Raw genomic sequence first — 17,196 nt, 5'->3', positions numbered from 1 at the left:
CACTTAACCAACTGAGCCACCTAAGCACCCCAAGACAGAAATTCTTTTTTTTTTTTTTTTTTTCTTAAGATTTTATTTATTCATTTGACAGAGAGAGACACAGTGAGAGAGGGAACACAAGCAGGGGAAGTGGGAGAGCGAGAAGCAGGGAGCCTGGTGTGAGGCTTGATCCCAGGACCCTGGAATCATGACCTGAGCCGAAGACAGACGCTTAACGACTGAGTCACCCAGGTGCCCCCCAAGACAGAAATTCTTAACCACACAATAGATACTCCCAGTGGAGAGTGAAAGAATGGGAAGCATTTAGCAGCCTCTGGTCCAAAGCAATTCTGAAATCTAATCAGGGAACAGCGAATGTTCTTTGATTAGGTCTTGGCTCTGACTTCTGGTAGTGCTTACATAATTCTTTACTTTTCTCGGCTCTTGGCTTGGTCTTTTGGGCTTTTGCCTCTACTTGCTGACTCATTTTTACTTCTCCATATGAAATGGGCCTTGTTTATACCTGAGTAGTCAATTCTGTCTGATTCATGTGTGTGACAGTTTGAAGACTTAAAGGCCTCTTTTCATTTGGGACAATGTTTGTTTTAGTCTAAACATTGTGGGTTTTCTGTGGGTCAAGTATAAGTGCATTCCATTAGGCAATAGTCACATCCACAGTTCGTGAGTGACAGGACTCTCTCTACTTTGGATCCCAATTTAGGGTCCTATAAGGTTCTTAGAAGCCCTTTTGCCTACCTGAGAGAGAATGTAAGCCCTATCTTATTAAGTCTTTCAGTAGTCTTAATAAAGGATTTTATAGATGAGTTTTTGATTTGATGATTGTGAGCCCATGACTTCTTGGCAGTGCTCTGGATTTGATCTTTGTCTTCATGTCATTTCTTTGACAGTCTTTTGCTATCTGTAGTAGTGATAAGAAGCAGTTATTTTCCAACCAAGCAACTCCTGGTTAGAAATATTTCCTTTAAATTCTGCTTGTAATTCTTTAGCTCATGTTTTTCTTCTTTTACCTTTACATACTTGGCTATAAAGAATCCAGTGACACTTTGAATATTTTGCCTAGAGATCTTAGCTAGATCTATAGGTTCGCTAGGTATATTTTTAATGTTTTAAGTTATTTTTACTTGTGATCATAATGCTAATTGTTCTGCCAGTTTATAATATGGGCACCTCTTCTTCTTGCTTTGTATAGCAGTTTCCTTACCACTCTAACAGGAAGCTTGTCTCTTTCTTGCCCTTCCAGCTTCTGCCTGTCTCAGTGTCCTCAAAGCCAGTGTTTCAGGTTTCTGTTCCAGTAGCACCCTTTTCAAGCACCACTTTTTAATCTCACATACCTATTGTAGTATAACAAATCACTTCAAAGTGCCTATGTTTTTTGCTTATGACTCTGTGAACTAGAAATTTGGTCGGGGTGAGTGGTGCCAACTTGTCTCTGTTTCATCTGCTGCCTGGTGAAGCAGGCTGACTAGGCTGAAGGCTCATCACTTCTTTACCTCACTTCTTGTCTGGGGCTGCGATGTTGGTTGTCTGCTGAACTACCTTCAGTGTTCTTGTCTCGGTGCTCTCCATTTCGCCTGTTGTCATTGTCCTGCAGGGCCTCTCTCTTCACATGGTGTCCCTCTCCTCAGGTGGTCGTGGACTATCATGAAGTACATGGCAGTTCAGGGCAGCAAGAAAACAAAACTAGAAACTTTCAGACATCTTACTATGTGGGATTGGAATTGGCACAGTGTTACTTGGGTCACATTTTCTTCATCCAAGCAAATTGCAAGGCCACGTTCAAGGGGAGGGAAAAAGAGATTCTACTTTTTTTTTTTTTTTAAAGATTTTATTTATTTATCAGAGAGAGAGAGGGAGAGAGAGCGAGCACAGGCAGGCAGAATGGCAGGCAGAGGCAGAGGGAGAAGCAGGCTCCCTGCCGAGTAAGGAGCCCGATGTAGGACTCGATCCCAGGATGCTGGGATCATGACCTGAGCCGAAGGCAGCTGCTTAACCAACTGAGCCACCCAGGCGTCCCAAAGAGATTCTACTTTTGATGGGAGGCGTGACCTGGGCATTCAGAAGTGGGACGAATTTTCGGGGATTATACTTAAAGACAGCTTGCTACAGTACCACTGTAGTTAAATAACTCTTGGTGATTGCCTGTATATGTCCCCCTTCCTTGATTGTTCCCTAATCTGTTCCCTGCCTGAGGACAGCTAGTCTTCACTGTACTTTCAGTGCCTAACACAGGACCTAGTACACAAAAGGATTCTCATAATTAATTGTTAAATGGAGTAATAATGATCTTCCCATTATTAAATATTAAATATTTTTCCTAAAATGAGTTCAAATGTTCTTATTAACTCTGTTTCATATTATGAAGCAATTTCCATGTCATTTTTACTCCTATTTATTGAGTACGCATAGAACTTTCTAGAATGTCTATATAATACTTTCATCAGTTGACTATTTAATTTTCTAACTTTTCTTTCATTTTTTTCACTATAGTCATTTCAGATTTTTAAATTAAATACCTAAGGTAGTCTTTATAATTCTCTGTGTTATCTTAAATAGATTTAAAAAATAATATTCATTAGCACTTTTAAAAGAAATAATGAGTAGTATAAAGGTGAAAACATGAAATGATCCATAATCTCCTTGCTTAGTTAACCCTATTGTCATTAAAAAAATACTTGTACAGTGCTGTACATGGCTTGAAAATGTAAACAGCATCAAGAAGTATAAAATGGAGACTTAAAGCCTCTCTGCCACTGTTCATTTGATAGTAAACCAGTGTTCACTTATCAATGTTCATTTGATAGTAAAAATTGTTATGTGTATACTAACATATATATGTACGCATTTGTATTATCTGTGTGAGATTTATATATACACATACTTATTTGTGTAGATTAAAATATGTAAATAAGAGATCATATCTTGCATACTTATTCTGATCCTGTTTTCCATATATTATCTTTAACTATTGAAATGCATAATTTTGCATTGCTTGTAATTGTATTGAGAGAATTAAGTTAGGATATGTAGAAACCGTCTATCTTGAAAAAAAAACTGGTTAACTCTGAATATTAATAGCACTGGATTAATAGCATTTTATACTTCTTTTTTCTTGTTTAGTTACCTTTAACATCCCCCCACGTGTTCTCTCTCTGTATCATTCCCATTCCTGTTTACTGTTTGTTTACAGTTTAAAATTTTAATGAATTGTTTTGGGTAATTTATATGCAGTAAAATGTACTCTCTTTTTTTAAGACTTTTTTTTTTTTTAAAGATTTTATTTATTTATTTGACAGGTAGAGATCACAAGTAGGCAGAGAGAGAGGGAGGGAAGCAGGCTCCCTGCTGAGCAGAGAGCCCTATGAGGGGCTTGCTCCCAGTACCCTGGGATCATGACCTGAGCCGAAGGCAGAGGCTTTAACCCACTGAGCCACCCAGGTGCCCCAAAATGGACTCTTTAAGGCATAGGAATTCTATGAGTATTGACAAATTCAGAGTTGTATATATTCATCAAGTCTAGATATAAAACAATTCCTTTCCCTCAGCTTCACTACTTTTTCTTCAGAAAAATGTGCATAGTAAATAAGATGCTTTAGTATCTTTGAAAGTGTTTCATTGAGAAATACGGCACTACAAAACTGTTTCTGTTCACTATGAAAGTATCATCATTATCTTCTTGGCCATTTAATACTTTTGTTAATGCTAATAATTTGGAACTTAGACAACTTCAAAGTACTGTACAGTGTATTTAGATATGTTCCATCTTCTGCTTTAGGTTCTAGCCAATCTTACAAATTCAGTGTGGTTAGGATTTGATCAGTCTTGGAGTACTTAGACTATTATTAAAAAAGAGCAACTTGGTTTTATGCAGTTTACCCAGATTGATAAGCTGCAGTCTTGTAATTCTTATGTTTACCCATATTGATTGTATGTTTGACTTCCCTGAGTGAGAACACCACTATAAGATGGCTTCGTATGGTATTAATTATTATTAACCGAACAGTTTTTCTCTGTTCTTAACATCTTGTGTTAGTATGGTACATTTGTTATAGTTGATGAAGAAGTGTTGTTACATTATTAATAACTAGGTCCATAGTTTAATTAGGGTTCCCTTTTGGTGTTACATAGTTTATGGGTTTTATCAAATGTCTGAAGTATTTGTTATCTACCATTATAGTACCATATAGAATCATTTCACTGTCCTAAAAAATCCCCTGTACTTTTCCCATTCATCCTTTCCCTCTTCATTCCCCCCAACCATTCCCTGGTACTCACTTCCCTTTTCTACTCGCTTCATAGTATACAATAATACAGTTTCTGGAAAGTCATTTAATTGGAATCATACAGTATGCAGCGTTTTCAGGTTGTTTCTTTAACTTAATAATATACTTTCAAGGTTTTTCCATGCCTTTTTTTGGCTTGATAGCTTATTTCTCTTTATTGCTGAGGAATATTCTGTTTTATAGATGTATCACAGTTTATCCATTCACCTATTAAAGGATTATTGATATAGTTGGATTAATATCTCTCATATTTGTTACTGCTTTCTACTTATTACCCTTGTTCTTTATTTCTATTTTGTTTTCTGTTATTCTGCCTTTGTGGTTTTAATTGAGCATTTTATATGATCGCATTTTTTCCTCTCAACATATCAATTATATTATTTTTTAAAAATATTTATTTATTTATTTGACAGATAGAGATCACAAGTAGGTAGAGAGGCAGGCAGCGAGAGAGAGAGAGAGAGGAGCAAACAGGCTCCCTGCTGAGCAGAGAGCCAGATGTGGGTCTTGATCCCAGGACCCCAGGACCATGACCCAAGCTGAAGGCAGAGGCTTTAACCCACTGAGCCACCCAGGCGCCCCTATTCTACTACTTTTTAAAAAACCTTTTATAGTGGTTAAATGGGTAGCAATCTGAGCAGATGGTGGGAGACTTTGGAAGGTTAGAGTCTGTAGAACTTGGTAAATGTTTCTGTGTGGGAGATTATCATGATTTTAAGGGCATGCAGAAGTGAAAGGCCTAATATGCCATTATCAGAGATGGTAAGGTCAGAAATAGGGCATGGAAATGTTGACTTGTTCCTACTAAAATATCAGAGTTTATTATTTTGACAGCAAGCTTAACCAGTTTATAAGGTTATTTTGCTTCAGATGGTTGAGTGGTACCTGAAATATGCCCACCCTGTATAAACCTTTTTTCTCAGTATTCTTACTCAAATGAAAATTAAGAAAACTATCTAACCTTTAAAATTCATTTTGATAATCTGATTAGATTCACTTAACAGATGAAGCAGTGGAGACTTATAATGACTTAAATCTTAACCGTAGTTGCCACTGACAGCTACCTTGCCTCCTCCTTTCCCTTCTCTCTTCCTCCTTCCCCAGTTCTTTGGTTCTGCCTAATATTTTCTGGATCTTTTTAGTTTGTTCTTTCTTATAGTGAATCAGAGTATTCTATACAAAGTCTTTATGCTTGTCTCTGTGGTCTGAAAGTGAGATTGATCAGGAAGAAAAGATGAGAAATTATTTTATATAAGGCTCCCCTAAAACTCTGCTGTTACGATTCCTTTATGCCACTTGGCCTTTACCACATGTTTCAGGGGTTCTACCACCCGCCTTACACTTGAAGACTTGTTAGAAGGACTCACAGTTTGTTCGTGGTTATGGCTTACTGGAAGAGATAGGATACACAAGAAGACGCACAGGCAGAGTCTGGAGGAATCCAGGTGCAGACCTCCAGCATTCCCCCTCTCATAGGATGGGTCAGATAGAAGGTCACACAGGTGCAGTTTTTCTGGCCAGGAAAGCCTGCTTTAAGATTCAAAATCCAGGATTTTGATTGGGGGCTGATCATGTAGGGACTCTGCCTGCCTAAATAGCCTCAGCTACTGAAATTCTAGACTCTCAGAAGGAAAGTGGGTGTTTTCCATTATCATTTTGTTTACAATCCAGGCAAGCTGGTACCAGTGTTCCAAGTGGGTAAAACAGCCTTAATCAGCATAAGGAGGGAACATTGTAAAAGCCAAGGGCTAGTCTTTACAAGCAGCTCCTTCTAAAAATTGCTGCAACAGACCTGTTAGGTTAACTTCTCTGCAAGATTCCCTATCCTCTTTTCCTAATAGGAAAGCCTGCTATAAGTTTCTGACTCAATTAAATGGCATTCTAACATTTCTTAAATCTTCGGTTTGTATTAGATCTTAAAATTTTCCTTTTCTTTCTAATTGTGGCCTCAGTCAATGTCCTTGGATATTAGAATGTAGATTTTCAGTGCTCTGTACCTTCAAGACTATTGGTGATATAGTGATATTATTTGTTTTTAGAGCAAGTGCTCCTCTCAGGGTTCTGGGATTTCAGTTCTTTTTTTTTTTTTTAATTTTATTTATTTTTTTTATTAATTTTTTATTTTTTATAAACATATATTTTTATCCCCAGGGGTACAGGTCAGTTCTTTTTAGTCTGTTACACATCTTGGATATATTAATTTTCTGCAGTACGGTTTAAGGTATAGGATAGAAAAAGAGCTAAAACTTAACTCTACATTACTAAAGTACTCATAAGAGCCTTGTAAGTAAGGTAAGTATTATTAACTCTGTTTTTACTGATGACCAGATTGAGGCTTAGGGTAGTTTTAGGTAACCTGCTGCAGGTAGCACAGCTTGCAAGGAGCAAGGATGGATTTTTTTTTTTCTTTTAACAGCTCTATTGTATGATTTATATCCTATAAAATTCACTCACATAAGAGTACAACTCAGCAATTCTTAGTAAATTTGTAGAGTTGTGCAATCATTCTCATCATCTAGTTTGAGAATATTTTCATTACACAAAAAAGAAGCCCTGTGTGTATTTGAGGGCAGTTGTGGCTCTGACTCTCAATCTCTCTCTTTTTTTTTTAAGATTTTATTTTTTTGAGAAAGGGAGGGAGAGAGAGAGCGAGCATGAGCTGGGGGAGGGGCAGATGGAGAGGGAGATGCTGGCTCCCTGCTGAGCAGGGAGCCTGATGTGGGGCTCCATTCCAGGACCCTGGATCATGACCTGAGCCAAAAGCAGAAGCTTAATGGACTGAGCCACTCAGGTGCCCTTCCGACTCTGAATCTTAAGCAACCATTTATCTGCTTTCTGTCTCTATAGATTGTATTTTCTGGAAATTTCACATAAATGAAATCCTATGAAATGTTTTTTATATCTGTCCTTTTTTACTTAGCATACTGTTTTTGAGCTTCATCCGTGTTATGGTATATGTCAATAGTTCATTCCTTTTTATTGCCAAATAGTTATTACATTATGTGAATATACCGTATTTTGTTTATCCATTCACCCGTTGATGGACATTTAGATCACTTCCATTTTTGGCTATTAGGAATAGTGTTACAAAGATTCTTGTATAAGTCTTTATGTGTACAAATGTTTTCATTTCTCTTGAATTGATACTAGGAATGATGTGTCTGGTCACATGAATCTATGTTTTAACTTTCAGAAACTGCCAGACGGTTTTCTAAAGTGATGGCCCCATTTTATATTCCAGAAGCAATGTGTGAGGGTTCTAGTGTCTCCCATTCTGGCCAATACCTGTTACAGTCAGCCCTTCTGATAGATGTATATAGTGTAACCTCATTTGGTGTTAATTCTCATCTTCCCAGTGGCTCATGATGTTGAGCAACTTTTCAGTGTGGTTTTTAGTCATTTGTATGTCTTGTCTTGTGAAATATCTGTTCATAAATTTTGCCCCAGTTTAAATTAGATAATTTGTCTTCTTACTGAGTTTTAAGAGACTTTACATATTCTAGATACAGGTCATTTTGCTTTGTTGAAGAGCAAAAGTTTTTGATGAATTCATTTTATCTTTTTTTTTTCTTTCTTGAGTGGATTTAACTTTTGATATCTTATTTAAAAAATCTTTGTCTAATTCAGGGTCACAGATGTTTTCTCTTTTTGAACAGGAATCAGCAAACTATAGTCTGCAGACCACATCTGGCCCACCACTTGTTATTGTAAATGTTTCATTAGGTTATAGCCATCCATACCCACTCATTTACATATCATCTGTGGCTGCTTTCTCTTTATAGTGACAGTTAAGTAGTTAGGGAGATTGTATGTCCCCCCAAACCTAAAATATTTACTTTATTATTTACTTTATGGACCCTTTAAAAAGATTTTTGCTAACCTCTGTTCCAGAAGAGTTATTATTTTAGCTCTTATAGTTATATCTGTTACTGAATTTGAGTTAATTCTTGTGTGTGGTATGAGGTAAAGGTCTAAGTTCACTTTTTTTAATATGGATATTCAGTTATTCCAGTACGATTTGTTGAAAACACTATCCTGTAAGTGATGGGTCATTTTCCTGCTTTTAAGATTTTCTTCTTGTCTTTGGTTTTCATTTCATCAGTTTCATTATAGTGTATCTAGATGGGGATCTCTTTGTGCTTATCCTCCTGTGGATTGTTGAGTCTCTTAGAACTGGAGATTAATGTTTTTCATGAAATTTGGAATGTTTTCAACCATTATTTCTTTTTTTAGTTATCATATATTTTTGTTTCAGGGGTGCAGGTCTGTGATTCATCAGTCTTATACAATTCACAGCACTCACCATAGCACGTACCCTCCCCAGTGTCCATCACCCAGTGACTCCATCCCTCCCACCCTCCTGCCCTCCAGCAACCCTCAGTTTGTTTCCTGAGATTGAGAGTGTCTTATGGTTTATCTCCCTCTGGTTTCATCTTGTTTCATTTTTCCCTCCCTTCCCCTATGATCCTCTGTCTAGTTTCTCACATTTCTTATATCACCAAAATCATATGATACTTGTCTTTCTCTGATTGACTTATTTCGCTTAGCAAATTACATTCTAGTTCCATCCATGTTGTTGCAAATGGCAAAATTTCATTTTTTTTTTGATCAGCCATTATTTCTTCTTATAGTTTTCCTGTACCTTTTTTTGGAACTCCCATTGTACGCATCCTAGTATGTTTGATGTTGTCTTCCAAGTGTCCAGTGCTCTGTTCATTTTTCTTCAGTCCCTTTTTTTTCTCTCTACAAGTTGGATGATTTATCTTATCTTTAATTGCACAGATTTTTTGTAATATTTTTGGACCATCTAGCAAATTTCATTTGCTGTACTTTTTAACTCTAAAATTTCCATTTAGTTCTTTTTAATAGCTTGCATATCTTTGTTGATATTTACTATTATTTAGTCATTGCCATATTTTAATTTTTTAAAGCATAGTTTTCCTTGATTTTTTTTTTTAAAGATTTTATTTATTTATTTGACAGAGAGAGATCACAAGTAGACAGAGAGGCAGGCAGAGAGAGAGAGAGGAGGAAGCAGGCTCCCTGCTGAGCAGAGAGCCCGATGCGGGACTCGATCCCAGGACCCTGAGATCATGACCTGAGCCGAAGGCAGCGGCTTAACCCACTGAGCCACCCAGGCGCCCTTCCTTGATTTTTTTGAACATACAATTATTTTGAAGTTTTTGCTAAATCTGGTCCCATATGGATACAGCTTCTATTGGCTACTTTTTTTTCTTTTTCCCCTGAGAATGTTTTTTACACTTTACTGTTTTTGTAGCTCATAATTTTTTCTTAAAACTGACTTCTAAAAATTTGTAATATAGCAACTTGATTCTGGTTTTATTAAAATTTTCTGCAGGTGGTAGTGGTGGTGGTAGTTGTTCCTTTTGTTCATTCATTCATTCATTTACTTTTTTTTTTTTTTAAGTAACTTTGTTGCCATAATCTGCAGAATTGCTCTCTCCCAAAATTGTGGCTACTGATGTATCTTCTCAGCTTTTAAAAATTTCTTTAATTTGGCTTTCTAGAGTTTACCTGTATGTCTGCATTACTTAGTGCTTCAGTAATGATTGGTTGGAGGTTGTGACGAACACTGTGAACCAGTAAGGCTTTCATCCTCTGCTGGTGGATTGGGTATAGTTTGGGGAGCATATTCAAAATTTGGGCCTTTGTCTAGCTTGCCTCCTTTCATTTCTGTTGGGTCTTCTCCGGTCGCCCTGAGTGTGTGTAGATTTCCAGTCCGCCTGGGGTGTGTGATGTTGCTCTCAGGTCTCCACTTTCCCTTGGGCGTGCTCTCACCCTCCTGATTAGCTGGCATTTTGGGGGAGCTTGGAACCTTATGGGTTTCCCCAGCACATATGTGCTTGCTGCCTTCTAGTCAGAAAGAGTTATGTGGAGGACATCAATCATCTCTTCAGAATATGTGAATTTATTGGGTCCTTCTGTGGCTGTCTCCTTTGCAGAATTTCCATGTTAAATTTCTAGGTAGTCCTCAGGTTTGTGGCTTGCCTCCACTGTTTTTGTAATCTCAGGCTATGAGAGCTATAGGCTTTTCTGTTTTTTGCTGGATGTGTTTTCTGCTCCCTGCTCCAAATCAAAGTCAGCTTCCTTCAGCAAATAAAGCTGCTGGCTTTCACAGCCAACCCCACTATGCTAGTGGAGTGGGGCAGGGGGATAGAGAATGCTCCTGGTAAGATGCCAGACTCCCACTGTTCTTCCTAAAAAGGTCACTTATTAAAATAATGAATAAACTATTCTTGTTGTGTTTTTTGTCTTTGGTTAATTTCTAGAGCACAAAATGTTTTGTTTTGTTTTGTTTTTTTTGACAATTTTATAATTATTTTTTGAGGGTGAGATTTTGTACACCTTCACTGGGGAAGTCCAGCCTGACAACTTGAATTCTAAAATCTAGGAATATTACATTTCAAAGCCAAATGCTCTTTTTTCTAATTCATACTTTGTGGAAATACAGAACCAGAAGTAGGTTTTTTTTTTTAAAGAAATGACAAGGAGGTTGATGGATAGATCTTGATTCAAAGCTTAGATTTCTAAGTAGTATGAGTTTTTTACCTCGGTATAGATAGATTTGCAGGCTGAGGTTGAGGGTAAGGGAATGCTTGTGGCTCTGTAGAATAGTAGACATGTATTATTTCTTTAGGGTGAGCCACCAATTGTTGACAAAGTATTTTCCAGTAGTGTTTCTCACTTTGTAGCAACTTTAGAAAATAGATAGTGTAATTATGATCATTTTACAGATAAGAAAATACATTTTTAAGTATTTAGTAATTTACCCACCCTCTCAACTTTTATTATGTGATAGAGATGGTACGTGAACCGATTTCCTCTGACTTCTTTTTTATATTCTTATGTAACTGCATCCCTACCATGTCATAATTACTTACATATTCCTTGATGATCGTAGTTTATTTATTTATATAGATAGTACTTGAAGTTAGAACAAGTCATAGCAGTCTTCTTGAATTTTTACTAGAGCCCAGATTCTTGCCTTTTGATTGATAATCACTCTTAACTTATTGAAGAGCCCCTGTTCATTCATGCAGTTGTTCAGCAAACTGGTAAAAGAGTCAGAGAAGGAGATATTCCATGGCAGCTTCCTCTGCCAGCTTCCTCTTTTTTTCTTACTCCATAGATGCAGATTCTGCCCAAGAAGCCCCTGCATTGCAGAGGGACTGGAGATCTGTATGATCTGTTTATTTCGCAATTGACAAGGGTAAGGGGGTCTTTCTGGGGGAGGTGCTTGGGTGCCCTGGCTGTAGCTTTATGAAGCTAGGCTAACACTTATTTGGGAATAAACTTAAATTTAGTATTTTTAAAAACATTTTTATGAATTCTGTTTGTCCTACATCAGTTAAGTGTCAGATTAACATATTAAAAAGCATTTATTATAATGGTGATTTTTTTTTTTTTTTAAGTCCTGTTCAGCACAAGTCAGACAAAAATGACTCACGCTTCTAAAATTCCAATCTGGGATCATTTAGAATATAAATAGTATTGAATATATGTAAGTAAAATTTCACTGCAATGAAAATTTTAAAAGGTTTTGGATGAACGTCTATTTCTATAGCCCATGATAGTTATTCTTTATTAATCTGCTCTGTTCCTTTTCCATAAATCTGTCAATCTGTAGAGTGAAAAAGGGACTTGTGGAAATGTCATAAACATTGTGGGTGGGTTTGGTGTCTTTTTCTTGCTGCTAGAAATTAATACCTACTTCCTTGAATTCTATGTCCACCCAAGATGCCACTGAAATTTGAGTGGTATCGTCAGGCTGTCCTGTATCTGTGTATTAGTGTAGGTTTAAGGTGCAGTTGGTGTATCTTATGGGAGCCAAGATTAAGTTTGTAGGTCTCACTTGGCAGGTTTATAAAGTACCAGCAGAGGTGGTATTTGTAACAGGATAAGATTAAAATATTGAGGAAGAGTTTAATGCTCTTTTAAAATTGTGGAAGGATTAGGCAGATGATTGTAGCTTTGAAGGGTAGTAGAGAAGACTTGTCTTGGTGATGGTCTGATGGGGTTATTTTTATATTGGAGGACATTATTATACCTGCTAGTAAAATAGCTTTGTTTACCTAAAGAAGTATTGTACATTTCTGTAATTTAAATAGATATTTTTAGTATTCTGTATCTCTCTTATTTTTAAGTGGTCTTCTTTAAACATTTCAATTATAGATTAAAAAATTCAACAGTATGTATCTTATCCTTACCCTTTTTAATCAATGTTCCACTTTTTAGTGCCAGCACATTGGAAAACTACTTATATTCTTATACTTCTTAAATGACTTTTTTTTTTTTTTTCTGTTTTCTTTAAGCCATAAGGATGAGTTTACCATTATTCCTGTACTGGTTGGAGCTCTGAGTGAGTCAAAAGAACAGGAATTCGGAAAACTCTTCAGTAAATATCTAGCGGATCCTAGTAATCTCTTTGTGGTTTCTTCTGATTTCTGCCATTGGGGTAAGTTCTAGATTTTAACATATCATGGTAGATAATATATACTTGTGGTTAATGGTATCTTTTCACTCTAAGCTTGGATTTTCAGTTCCTTATCACTTCCCTTGGAAAGTTTTACTTTTAGCTGCAACGGTTTAAAAGTGAATAAAAAAGTCTTTTAAAAAGGATCAGATTATGATAGATTATGGATACATTTCCAAAGGCGACTGGTATAATTGGATTCACACTGTGAGGGCATCCTTGCTTAGCCACTTATATTAGTGGGAGTTAAGTAAGATCTTTTAACCCTATTTCCAAGTTGAGTTGTGTGGTAGATTCTCTGAAGTTAGTTTTTTCGTAGATAAAATACATTTCTTCTTTAGAAGGTAAAAGAGCACTGTGTGCTATGCCAGTCCTTTTCCACATTTCCTTTTCTGTAATTAGTGTTTTTTTTCTTTCTACTTTTCCTTTGGTGCTTAATTTTTGCCATCAGTTTAGAGCTACCCTCCAAGATTGTAACATGTGGGCTATTAGCATTGTGGTCTTCGTTGGTAATGGTTTATAAGGGTGAGGACTCTTAGGTGATTTTTGTTATTTTGTGAATAAAAAGAGAAAGGAAACTTCACAGTGAACTGATGATAAAGAAAGACATTTGTGAATGCTTCTGTGAGTAAATTTTATATTTTGATTCTTTGAATACAGTTTACTCTCCCTTATCCATGACTGTTCTAGAATATTTTTGAATCCTGTTCCTTTTAGGACATTTCTCATTGGCTGGAGGATGCCAATACCTGTTCATCCTTCAGTTATTTCTTTGATTATAGAGAAAATGTAAGGCACAAGATTATAAATTTTAAGATAGAGTACTACAATGGTCAGAAAAACATCCTCAATGAGATATAGGGACCCCTGGCTTTTATGTGTCTTAAGCATGGATTACCAGAGTTGACTCAATATTTATCTATTGTGCTTAGGCTGGTATATTCTCTTCCATTGCTCTGTGAATGGTGTTGAGACCATCTTAAGAGAGCCATCCTCCTTTATAGATAAGTATTTTGGTTTAAGGCACTAATTTCTCATCTGAGGCTGATTATCTTATGAAGGGACATTTGGAAATGCCTGGAGACATTTTTGGTCATTACAGTGGGGTGGGGGTTGGAAGTGGGAATGCTTTAGGCTTCTACTTAGTGGAGTCCAGAAAAGCTGCTAAATAAACATCCTCTAGTACACAGGACAGCCCTCTTCATCAAAGAATTATCCTGCCCAAAATATATAGTGCTGAGGTTGGGAAGTCCTGGTTTAGGATATACAGGTAGCTATGTGACCTTGCCAAACTCCCTGAGGGTTCTCAGGGTTCTTTAAGAATCAATTCTATTGGCTAGTTGGTTTATTACCTTTGGCAGAAGTTATTTTTTATGGATTATAAGTATATTACTTAGATGTGAGGACTAGGTAGATTCTTGGAAATTCTGATATTTAGTCATAGTTGATCTTAAAAACTAAGAAGTATCATTGTTGAAAAAAGGATATTTTTCTTAGTATTGTGAACTTATGTTGGTAATAAAGCATATATCCATATGTTTTAGAATTAAAAATTCTTGAAGCATGTGTCTCCTCCCTCTTCACTTTTAAGGCTCTTATGAATCACTTTAAATTACTTTTATATTTAAATAATTAGTTCCTCTGATATTGTTCTTTAGAATCTGGGTTCTCCCTCAAGATGGGGTATCATGTGCAATCACAGCATAAATCACATAAAAATCTGTAGATGCTTTAAAATCACTCTTGTCTGTTGAGTCATTCTTTTTTGCTTCATGAATGAATTCTAAAGCAAATAAGCCCTAATCCAAGTACTGTATTTAAGTACAATATTGAGAGAGAAAGATGAATTTTGTTTTGTATTCTACCTAGGTTCTTGGAAAGTTATTTAGGCCTTTCGATCTCCTGTGCTGTAGAAAAATTTGGCATTTAAATTATAAGCTAGGATTTCCTGATGACAATTACAAATAAGAACTCAAAATTTCCAGAGGCTGGTAGGTGTTAGTTAAGAGAATTGTCCAGAGCCTAAAACATTTTTTATTTACATTTGGTGGTTAAGTAATAGAACTTTTCCAGGTGTTTATTTTTTTAGTATCACTCTCACTAACAATACTCATTAGGTGCTTGCTTTGCACTTATGAAAAGCACTGTACTGATTCTTGTTAGGAAATTCGATGAAGATCTGGGGATAAGTGGAAGGTGTTGCATGGATACTATTCCAAGATTGGTAGTTTCCCTTTACAATAGCAATAATAACCATCATTCTTGTAAAGTAAGATTCATTTCCTATTTTATATGCCTAACTGAAGTAATATGAATTTTTGACTAGTTACAGGTTAAAATAAAATGTCTTAGAAATTTTTGTATTTTTCAAGTTTAATGCTGTGGTGGCATTGGTCATCTTTTCTAAATTTTAATGAATGTTATACTCCCATTTCAAAAGTCAAGCTTTTTCTTGTGAGGGTATTTCTTAATAGCTCTTCTTCTTCTTCTTCTTCTTCTTCTATTACTTCTTCTGCTGCTGCTGCTTCTTCTTCTTCATCTGCTTCTGCTGCTTCTTCTGTTTCTTCTTTTTTGGTAAAGATACTGTATAGATTGATTTTACCATATCAAAGTAATGATAACACTGCATTCTAAATCATTTCACAGGAAGAATTCAGTTACTCAGATACTCAGAGATCTTAAAAATTTCATTGAGTTGAGCTGTCAACACCCTTTACGTTTCTAAATAGCTGATTTTTGGAGAAAAATCACTTACTTGATTATGGTACCGTTGACAGATTACTCAGATGCCTACAGTGGAATTTGTTTTGTTGAATAACAGAGTACTAGCAGTGACAACATTTTTCATTTCTAGTCATTATTTCTATTATGTCCGGGTTCTGTTAAAAATAAGGCAGGAGATTTGGTGATGGAGACAGTGATTGGAAGGGTTTTGCCTGGTTACTTATTAACCAGTGTCCATTACACGAATGACTTTTTTTTTTAAGTGTACTTTGCTTTAAAGATTTTCATCTTTCAGATCCCATTTAAATTTTATGTGGACTTGAAAAAGACATTAGAGAGAGAAAAAGTAGAAAGATTAAAATACTCCCAAATTTTCTTCTTGGGTTGGGAAAGCTGAGGGAGAATGGGTACCTAGATTCTATTATGCCTCTTCTTTCTGTCCCTTCATTTGAATACCCCACCCTAACAGAAAAAAAAACCTTCACCACTTCAATTCCTGTCTTTTATTTTATCACTAGTCTAATCCACATGAAAATTCATTAGTCAGCCCAGTAGGGTGATGTTTCCTAGTAACACTTCATGAACTACCTCATTTTGCCCTTCCTGCTACTACCAGGGCTTGTGGTGTAAGTGAAGGACATTTGCTGCTAGTATTTGATTTTTACTGTGCTTAGGTAATGTTGTGTCCATACTTTTTCTGACCAAGTTTCTTATCCTATAAGATGGCATCTTATATGGAGCCATCCATATAAGATGCTATCTTATAGGATTGACCTATTTTAGTTTTTCTAATTGTAGAATTTTCATTCTGTTTGCCTTTCATTTTTGCTCTTCTCCATATATATAATATAAAATATTAATGTTTGTACTTTCCTGATTTTGAAATTTGTATTTTCACATTTATATCATTGACAGCTTTCATTAACATAATTTCTGATTAACTTCTAAGAGGTTTCTAAATGAAACTGCATCTAACAGAAATTGATTTTTTTAAGTTGATTCATTCTACTTACTTTTCTTTTTATGGTGATTTTAACTGCAAATTGACTTCAGTAAATTTACTTGGTAAATGTTAGTGATAAATTATTTTATTAAATATGAATAAATTTTACTGCACTCAATTCAGCAGTTTTGGATTTTTACATAGGAACTTATATTTGTATAGGTTTATATAATTTCTTTTTTAATTTGTGTCACCTATCAAAAGTAGCATTCCCCAGAATATTTATGGATTTATCTTTATTCAGATTTCTAGTTTAATTTTCCATAACAAGTGATTATGCATGCCTGCTCTTTTTTCCTTTCTGTTGCTAGTCTCTTAGGTACTAGGGTATTACTATTTTCTAAATAATTTCAATTGGTTTGAGTATAAGTTAGCTAATTCCTGAAATACATCTCATCCAAGCTTTCATATTTGTCTTCTCAAATTTTATACATACTAGTTACACATATTTAGGTTTTTGATCTTTTGAGGGAAGGCTAATACTTTTTTTTTCTTTTTACATTATAACTAAGATTTTAGAATGAAAGGACTATAGTTTTTCACGATTTCAATTATGAATGTCCTTAGTATGGAATGACCTAATAATCTATCTCATAGGTTGTTGTGAGGATTAACTAAAATAATTGAAAGTGCTTTAACATATAAACATAAAGTGATAAAGTGAATGTGTAACAGTACAGTTTTTACTGGACATA

General features: G+C 35.6%; 1 protein-coding gene across 3 annotated transcripts in view; it reads left to right on the top strand.

Moving 5' to 3' along the window:
- MEMO1 (mediator of cell motility 1) overlaps positions 1 to 17,196 on the top strand; it is a 118,476-nt gene that overhangs the window by 82,790 nt on the left and 18,490 nt on the right. For all 3 annotated transcript variants that reach the window (XM_059405385.1, XM_059405387.1, XM_059405386.1), the window contains one exon: positions 12,614 to 12,756. In XM_059405385.1, coding sequence (XP_059261368.1) covers positions 12,614 to 12,756 — 143 coding nt within the window. The remainder of the gene's footprint in view (positions 1 to 12,613; positions 12,757 to 17,196) is intronic.

This window comes from Mustela nigripes, chromosome 7 (assembly GCF_022355385.1).
Source record: "Mustela nigripes isolate SB6536 chromosome 7, MUSNIG.SB6536, whole genome shotgun sequence".
NCBI classification, from domain to species: Eukaryota; Metazoa; Chordata; class Mammalia; order Carnivora; family Mustelidae; genus Mustela; species Mustela nigripes.
This window is presented reverse-complemented; position numbering and strand designations above follow the sequence as displayed.